This window comes from Puntigrus tetrazona, chromosome 25, assembly GCF_018831695.1.
Source record: "Puntigrus tetrazona isolate hp1 chromosome 25, ASM1883169v1, whole genome shotgun sequence".
Lineage (NCBI taxonomy): Eukaryota > Metazoa > Chordata > Actinopteri > Cypriniformes > Cyprinidae > Puntigrus > Puntigrus tetrazona.
This window is the reverse complement of record NC_056723.1, coordinates 12,415,269-12,424,554: the sequence shown is the minus strand read 5'-3', so window position 1 is coordinate 12,424,554 and position 9,286 is coordinate 12,415,269. Positions and strand designations below refer to the sequence as shown.

At 37.0% G+C, this 9,286-nt stretch overlaps 1 protein-coding gene across 1 annotated transcript; it reads left to right on the top strand.

The window, feature by feature from the left end:
• The first annotated feature begins 840 nt into the window (after positions 1-840).
• Positions 841-9,040, top strand: frs2b (fibroblast growth factor receptor substrate 2b). The gene is made up of 7 exons (XM_043228536.1): positions 841-1,181; positions 2,071-2,178; positions 2,754-2,842; positions 2,941-3,127; positions 5,946-6,104; positions 6,779-6,948; positions 7,175-9,040. The coding sequence occupies exons 2-7, from the start codon at positions 2,148-2,150 to the stop codon at positions 8,075-8,077; spliced, it is 1,539 nt and encodes a 512-aa protein (XP_043084471.1). The 5' UTR covers positions 841-1,181; positions 2,071-2,147; the 3' UTR covers positions 8,078-9,040.
• Positions 9,041-9,286: the final 246 nt, after the last annotated feature.

Genomic DNA, 9,286 nt, shown 5'->3' with positions numbered 1-9,286 from the left:
ATTTTTAATGAAATTAATGTTAAAAAACTGTTTTTTTGCCATACGGTTGTATGGAGTGTAGATGTGAAAAAAAGTATTTTAACAGTATTTTATTAAAATTATTTAACAGTATTATATATTAAAAAGTATTTTAAAAGTATTTTAAGGCAGCTATCTATCTATCTATCTATCTATCTATCTATCTATCTATATATATATATATATATATATATATATATATATATATATATATATATATATATATATATATATATATATATATATATATAATATGAAGTGTAGGGCCCCTTTCCTATATTTGTCAAAATATATATTTCAATAAAATCGCCTTTTTAAGTTGGATTTGGGGTTTGAGCTTTTCACATAACATTAATTTCTTGCAACCTTTTTATCAAACCTAGTTTTGTAATAAGCTATTACATATCAGCATATTACACAAAGTATTTTAAGTTTGTTTTTAGGTTGAGTAAATATTTAGGTTTAGTTTAAACCATTTTAAAACACAAATTGTGATCACCTTTCAGACCACAAACAATTTTCCCAATACCTTCGATTTTTCATTTCAAGATGACAGTTTCTCTGAAAGTTTATCTTTGGAACATCAGCCTGTATAAATTAAATTACTTTTAAGTACTAAGACAAAAACTGTCTACTTAGTAAGAAAGTGTCATTTTAAATTAGTTTATTATCTAAACTGCTTATAGCTAAAGAGACATCCAATAGTAGCAGGCGCTCACTGTGTCGTGTTTTCTCTGAAGAGTTTTATTACGTGCATCGTCTGTAGTTTTTACTGAGTCCTGCGCAGAACGTAACCCACGTAAAATTATTTACGCGCATGCGCAGCGTCCCCTGGCTAAATGCTAATGCTATCACACACTGGTTTGCAGCGGCCCTAGATAGCAACAAAATAAACTAACAAATAACCTTAACTCCGAATTTGCTCTTTAACGCGAACTTTTGCTTTTAAACCACATTGCGCTATCGCGATCGGTTAAACGGGCTTAATGTAGTTAATGTTTGGTTACTAAGTGAAAGAGGGTAGATTATTTTGGCGCTCGGGCGGACCTGAGCTAGTTTAGCTAATGATTCTTACTTTTCAAAAAGTTAACGTATAAACGTGGGATAATATGTGGAATATTAAGCGATAAAAAAGACCCATCCTGACTGACCAAAAGCTTACCGTAAGTATTTTTCCCCTTTATGTATTTAACAGGGTATGTTTATCAAGCTAACGTTCATTTTATCGGTTGTATGTATTAGCTGGGTTACGTGCATCCAGGTGAGTATAGGAGTTAAACAGATAACGTTATGTGAAATAAACAACGAGACGTTTTATTGGTTATTTGGTTTATTTGGTGTGTTATGATTTGATTAGGTGACACAATTTGGATTTGTTTTCTGCTGTCTTCACGTAGAGTCATTGATAGTTAGTTCTAGATAGGTCTTATGAAGTTTAATGTACTCAAGTAAAACCATCCCGGTTTAAGTAAACAGTGTTAAGCTGCTAAAATTCAAAGTATCCGTCTCACTAAAAACAAAATGTACGTGTTGCTACCAACATGCAAAAAATAGTAAAATATGTCTCTAATAAAGGACCCCTGTGGCCCCTAATGCCTGTGTGTCAAGGTAGATAAAATATCAGATGTTTTGTCATTTTTATATTAGTTCTGTTTGCAAAATGTTATTTGCTTTGACTCCCCGATACTTGATGTGTATTAATAAAATATATAATACTTTTTTCTTCATAAGTTTTGATAAAAGTGTGTGTATTTACATACATATATATTTTTATCAACTTGTTAAAAGTCATAAAATGTATTTCTTTGAATAGAACCCATTTATAGAACCTAAATTAATTATGGTAATTATGTCTGTTCGCTCAAAATGTTTTTAAATTACAGTGCCATATCTTAAAGGCTGTTAAAAGATTTTTGTGTTTTTTTTTTAGTTGAATAGTTCAAGTTGATAGTTTGGCGAAGTTTTTTGTGTGACAGTGTATATTGGCCTTTATGCAGCGAACGGCGATGATCATATGAAATGATTATTATTATTTTTTTTTCAATATTGTAGAATCGCTTCAAGCAAAGCCATCACGTATGTAAACCCTTTCTACATGTAGAGAATGACTTGTTTGCTTTGGCTGGGGAATGAACCAGGAACCCTGGTGGCTGGATCTGGGTAAGAGCTCTCGTTTCATTTTTTTAAAGGGTTATTGCGTTTTACATCAAAACCTGTCATAAGATTTTAAAAGTGTAGGTTTAAACGTTTCTTTTTAGGGTCGTATCTCCTAAAAAGTATCTTAATATGTCAGGGGATAATTTTAAATATATGGACCTCTTGGCCCATATTCGCAAAAGATGTTTTTTGCTTGTCACTTAAAAGCTCTCTTAAAGAATAGTAAGAGTTTTTCTTTTAAAACCTTTTAACAGAGCTGCTGAGGCAGACTTTTACTAAGAGATAGAGAGAAGTTTTTAAGCTTTTTTTTTTTTTTTTTTTTTACAGTGATCTCTTTGATGTCAATGTCTGATGCAATCAGGAAATGAGGGTCTCTTGACATAGTCTTTTAAAATATCCTATAATTTAGCCTTTTTTATGGTGTGAACCTAATGTGGTGCAACCCTCTAAAACATAGGATGTAATATTTCTAAAAGGAGAGTTGAGACTGCCGATGCTTTCTGGGATGTACATAATTAGGGCTGGGCGATATATTTCAGTTTGAGGCCAGTTCTACAGTGTTAAATGTTGCCTCCTAGGTATCAAATGGTCTGAAGAAGCCATGGGAAGCTGTTTTAGCTGTCCAGATAAAGAATCGATCCCTGACAATCACCAGAGTAAATTTAAGGTCAGTATTTGTCAGCACGCTCGCGTTTCGGATTGCGGCGATCTTTATTCTCATTAGGATTGGGTGGAGTCAGATTCGGGTTGGCGTAATGTGTTCAGGTGGTGAACGTGGATGATGACGGAAATGAGCTGGGAGCAGGCATCATGGAGCTGACCGAGGACGAGCTGGTCCTGCGCACGCGCAAATGCGATGCTGTGAAGTGGCCTTACCTGTGCCTGCGGCGCTATGGCTACGATTCGAATCTCTTCTCGTTCGAGAGCGGCCGTCGCTGCCAGACAGGTCAAGGTAAAGTCGAAATCTCTATCCCTTTACACATCATACCTGAATCATACCCGACAAGCGATTTTTTTTGAACTGTAAGATGTTTAATGTTTTTAAAGAAGTCTTTTCTGCTCGCCAAGTCTGCATCATTACTCCAGCAAGATGATCCCTCAAATACCATTTTATTATTCTGATTTGCTGCTTAGAAACATTTATTATTATTATTATTATTATGATGTTGGAAACAGCCGAGTATCAAGTTTCTTTGACAAATAGAAAAATCAGAAGAACAGCATTTATCAGGGTTTTTTTATTTACAAGCATTTATCCTTAGTTTTTTTTTTTATTTCCGATAAATGCCGATCTTTCTATTCTTCAAAGAGTCATAAAATAAATTGACTCTTCCGTTTTAAATACTAATAATAATAATAAAAGAAAATGTTTTTTAAACGGCAAATCTGTCTATTAGAATGATTTCTGAACGAGTAATTATGCCGAAAATTCTGTTTTGAAATAAATTACATTTTAAAATATTACACTAAAGAGCAGTTATTTTACATAGTGAAAATATTTCACAAACCTTTGCTGCACTTCATATCTAATAAATGCTGGCTTGGTGAGCAAAACATTAAAAATCCTACCATTTAAAAACTCAATTTTGACTGGTAGCATACATAATTAAGAGTTTATGAGAAATGCATTTTTTTGTGAGACTTCATATCTAGACGTGCCGGTATTCGGCAATGCGATATATCACGATAATGAATATGCGCATTATTATTGTGGGCATTAAAAAAAAATGAATCAACTGGTCCCGATGCATAACACCGCTGTTCATCACAGATCCAAATATCTTTACCTTAATCTGTGTAACAGTTTTTACCTAATGCATTTTCTTCTTCTTATTTTGTACGTTTTTGGATTTACAAAAATTTTGGCAACACTTTTGCAACATAATTTCAATATCGTGATAGTACCGCATGCCGCGATAAAAGCATTAGCAATTAATCACAACGCGATAATTTGATACCGTGCCTAATTGGTACAGATGTTGACAGCAATTTGAAGGCTTCCCACATAAGGTCTGATCACCAGCTCTTTGAACAGTAATTAATGTAAATTGTTAACATTTGAACCCATGCTTTCGAAAGGATGAGCTCAAGAGAGTTTGCATGCTTGATCAGGTAAGTCTGGCTTGATGTGCTCCAAACAGTTAGATTCAACACTGCAGCCCCTTGCAGGATTAGCAAACGTTTGCTTCCCTGATAAGAACCCGAATTATGCTACATTTGTTGTGTGTGTGTGTGTGTGTGTGTGTGTGTGTGTTCGTTTGTCCATCATAAGGTATATTACTTAGTAGGGCTGGACGAATTGACCCAAAATCAAAATCTCCATTAATTGAACATTTTACCTCATTTAGCCCGCAATCAATAAATGTTTTTTTTTTTTTTTTTTTATTCAAAAAAAAAAAAAAAGTAAATATACTCGGCTATTAAAGGTTTATTTATTTATTTATTTATTTATTTTTTCAAATGAATAAGGCTTTTAAAATAGCTAAAGGACTATGTATGGTTATTTGCTGAATATTTCAAACAGTTGAAAGCAAATCGCACATTGTTTGAAATTAAGACATCTGCTGACCAGTCAATTTTGATATTCTAGGTATTATCAAATGACCAGAGTTTTGAGAACGCAGCGGACGTGCAGGACTATAATGGGATAAGAGCTCGCTCAAGTATTGAGGAGCTAAACCATTTAGGGCTTTATAGGTAATTAATAAGATTTTAAAATCTATACGATGTTTGATAGGGAGCCAGTGCAGTGCTGACAGAACCGGGCTAATATGATCATACTTCCTAGTTCTAGTAAGGACTAGCTTCTGCGTTTTGGACTAGCTGAAGGTTGTTTATCAAGCGTGCAGAACAACCACTCAATGAAGCATTACAATAATCTAACCTCGGCGTCATAAACGCATGAATTAATATTTCTGCATTAGATGTTGATGCATTAGATGCTGGAAACATGATTTTCGAAGGAAAGATAGCTGTCAAACAGCACACCTAGGTTCCTAACTGACACTGTGTTCTAGATTATTACATGTGGGGTTTTTAGGTCCAATTATTAGCACCTCCGTTTTTTCAGAATTTAGCATTAAGAAGTTACTATCATCTATTCCATACCATCCATCCATTCAGCTGTGAAATAAAAAAAAAAGAAGAAATGGACTATTGGAAATAATTTAATGCACATTCATGGAAAAACATGTTAGTGATTCTGTTTAGGCTAGCAGAGAAGGCTTTGCCATGGGAAAATTATGTTGATTTAAAAGTTCTGAATATTGGCTTCGATTTCTATTCGATTAATCGTAATTGGCCCCAACTGAGTCTGGTTTCTCCCAAGGTTTTTTTTTTTTTTCTCCATTCTGTATGGATGGGGTTTTGTTTCCTTGCCGCTGTCGCCTCTGGCTTGCTTGGTTGGGGACACTTAACTTCTAGTGATGATCATCGAATTGATTACAGAGACTCTGTGTTTAATAAGAAATTGGTCACTCTCGTCATTATACATCCCTATCATTGTACTCTTCTACCTTATACTGTACAGTGCTTTGATGCAACCTGTGTTGTTAAAATAGCGCTATATAAATCAAAATGATTGATTGATTGATTGATTGAATCGTCCAGCCCTATTAACTAGAGTTTTGTTTTATAGTTTTTATTATTATTTGCCACCATTTGCAATAGTTAGTGTCCACTTTTGGTCATTTAAGCTATTAGAGCCGAGCAGAGCAAGTGTGGGTGTTTTTTTTGGGGTTTTTTTAACCATTTGTGTTTCCACTTTACAGGGATATTTGCCTTCAAGTGTTCACGTGCTGAGGAGATCTTCAACATGCTGCAGGACATCATGCACAATAACAGCATCAGCGTCGTCGAGGAGCCAGTGTTTGAGCCCAACCTCGCACAAACTGAACCAGAGCTTCCACTCACACCGCACACACCAACCAGTACGTCTCATTCATCCTCATTCATACACCAGGACCGAATGCGTGCAGCTCCACCAAATAAATACACTTAACATCTTATATGGCCAAGATTTCAAAAAAATAAGTAGCAGTGTTGACTTTGTGTAACTGGGTGTATCTGTAGACCATATTCCCCACTCTAAAAACATTTTATTTTACTAAATGAAGCCTCTTTTTAAGACCATTAGTCTTTTTTTCTTGCATTGCAACATTCCACTTCTCATTCGTATAAAAATGTAAATGCCTCAAACAGCTAAAACACATCTCATACATCTTATATACATACATTTTCTAACTCCACACTCTCTATTATTGTATCTATTCGTCATTTTCTATTTATTAAAAAAACAACAAAAAACCCAATACAACTCTAACATTTGCACACACTCTATTCTATTTCTATTATAGATACTCGTTTTCTTTTTATAAAAAAAAAAGACCATCTGACTGGCATCAGTTTTATTTTTCCATCTTATTGTTTTCTTTTTATTTATAAAAAATAAAACCTAACCAAGACTTGTCACACCATCGCTCTCTCTGTACCATGGTATTTTTTTTATTATAAGGTTTTTCGTTTATTGTGATTTAAATGCATCTGTTAAAAAAGTGATGAAAGTAATGTAACGAAAAGTTGTTTTTTTTTTTTTTTGCTTTAGCTCCTGGAAACCTCCTCCCTACCTTACCCAATGGCAGCTTACGTTATCCCTCGTTGGGGGATGCGTCCTCTCACCCCTCTAGTCGGCATCCGTCGGTCGGGAGCACGTGCCTCCCATCACTGGGCGAGGAGTCCACACACTTGCTGCTAGCTGCGGAAGAGGCTGTGAGGGTAAGTGGAAAATGATCAGATAGGATAGTTCGCCTAAAAATTTACATTTGATCCACAATGTAATGCGAAACGTACTCTGGCACATACCTGTATATATATTCACTGAGGGACAAGATATGTAAGGATCTACATATACATTTGCTACAAATATATACTTGTTCTATTAATAACTAGTTTTGTGCATTTAAATGTAATAGTCACCAAAGCATGTCTTGTGTCTTCTCAGGGGCACACATACGTGAACACCACGGGTCTGCTGGAGCAGCACAGCCCAAGTGTTTTAGAAGTTCCTGCAGACCTGAACGTATCTTTATCAGACGGAGAGGAAGCAGTTCCTCAAGAGGCCCCTGATCCTGGCCCTCGAGTGCAGCTGGAGCCCGAAGGAGCTCGCTTTGTGCTGGGCCCCACTCCAGTGCAGAGACAGAGGCAGAGAGAGGCCAGTTTGTCAGGACAGCAGAGCGTGGCCCAGAACTCAAATGGGAGTGTGGTTTCACCCCCGAGCGGTACAAACGCCAGCGACAGCGCTAGGTTTGAGGAAAGCTCTCCTGGCGCACTGGAGAACTTCACCGTCTCTCGCCGCCGCGCTCCTCTCACTCCCGACACCAATGTCAACAACTCTGCCCAGCGCAGGACGGCTCTACTGGACTACGAGAACCTCCCCGCCCTGCCGCCCCTGAGAGAGCACCCCAAGGGCAGCTCGGAGGAAGAGGACGGAGATGAGGCCATCAATGGCTTCCACAGCCATCGGCAGCACAGCCCTGACCCCACTCATTACTACATCAACACGGAGAACGTGACCGCCCCCCTCAGCGCTAACAAGCTGGAGTCGGCCCGCTGGCGGGATCGCTCCGCCCCGACCTTCTTCAACTCCGATTTCCGTCGCCCCTGTTTGGAGTCCCACAGACTGAACTACATAGAGGTGGAGACTGAGACGGAGAACTCCAGCAACCCTCAGACCCCAAAGACACCCACTTCACCGCTGCCCCAGACGCCCACTCGCAGGACAGAGCTGTACGCGGTCATCGACGTGGAGCGCACTGCTGCCATGTCCAGCCTGCAGAAAGCACTGCCTCGTTACGACGGCACCTCCAGGAAAACCCGCCATAACAGTGTTGATCTGCCCATGTGAACACTCCTCAGACTTCACCAGTTCATTCCAAAGGCAGGCGGACTTTAGGGCTGCAAAGGGGTGGAAGCTCTCCAAAAACGCATCCAAAAAAATGATGGAATGTTTCTGAAACTTATTGGAAATATTTCCACCTTTTTGCAGCCCTGCTTGATATTGAGGCTGGGGAAAATAAATCAATGCATCGAGAAATCGATTCTGTGATTTTTCCGAATGCTTCACAATTCTTTCTCCAGTCGATTTTTGAGCTTACTTTTGAACAGCAGATGGCGCTGCATGCTTGTCTCCCAAATTATTTATTAAATTCAAAAAGGTTGAAGCAAACTACAAAGGTGTTCTTGGTGGGATGCTTACATTAATCTTGCATCATAAAAGCATTCTTAGCTAGGCTGTTTAGCGCTCTTCTTCATGAGCATTTGAGTGTGCAAAAAAAAAAACTTGAGTAGAGCGCCATCTACTGTTAAAATCTGAGCTAAGAATCAATTTCAGAGAGAATTGCGTTTAATTCGGAAGGTCTCCGAATCGATTCTGCATCAGTTTATTGCAACAGCCCTACTTGATATCACAGAAGTGGTTTTGTTTGTAACGCTCGTAGGGATTTCATGTAGTTAAGAGCGTCTCTCTGTCTCATGTTGGCTTGAGAAAATTAACAGAGGAGCTCGCCATATACCTTCATTTTATTCCTATGGTAATATACTACTACTTTTCTTACACTCGTTTTTCAGTGCCTGTTTATTTTTGTTTTATTATGTTAATAACAAGTTTGGACAACATTCCACAGGTCCATTCCGTACGGTACAAATCAGTATTACTGATCATGTTTTTTTGCCTTTATTTACCCTTTATCAAGTGACTAAGTTGTTTTAAAACCTGTATCTAAAGATAACTTCACACACTACATTTTGAATTTTTGGCTTCTTATAGTAGATTTCAATACGTGGCACAATAAAAGTCTATTTTGTTTCATTGGGTTTTTAGTAGCACAATACATACACTGAACCTTTTGCTTACTTTTCATACATTATCTGGTTTAAAAGGAAATGCATTTCCATATTCTCTGATAATATGTCTCTAGTGTGGGAAAAAAAAAAAAATATATATATATATATTTATATATATATATATATATATATATATATATATATATATATATATATATATATTATTTTTTTTTTTTTAAGAGTAGAGTACTCTTGTGGCTTAAGACTGGAG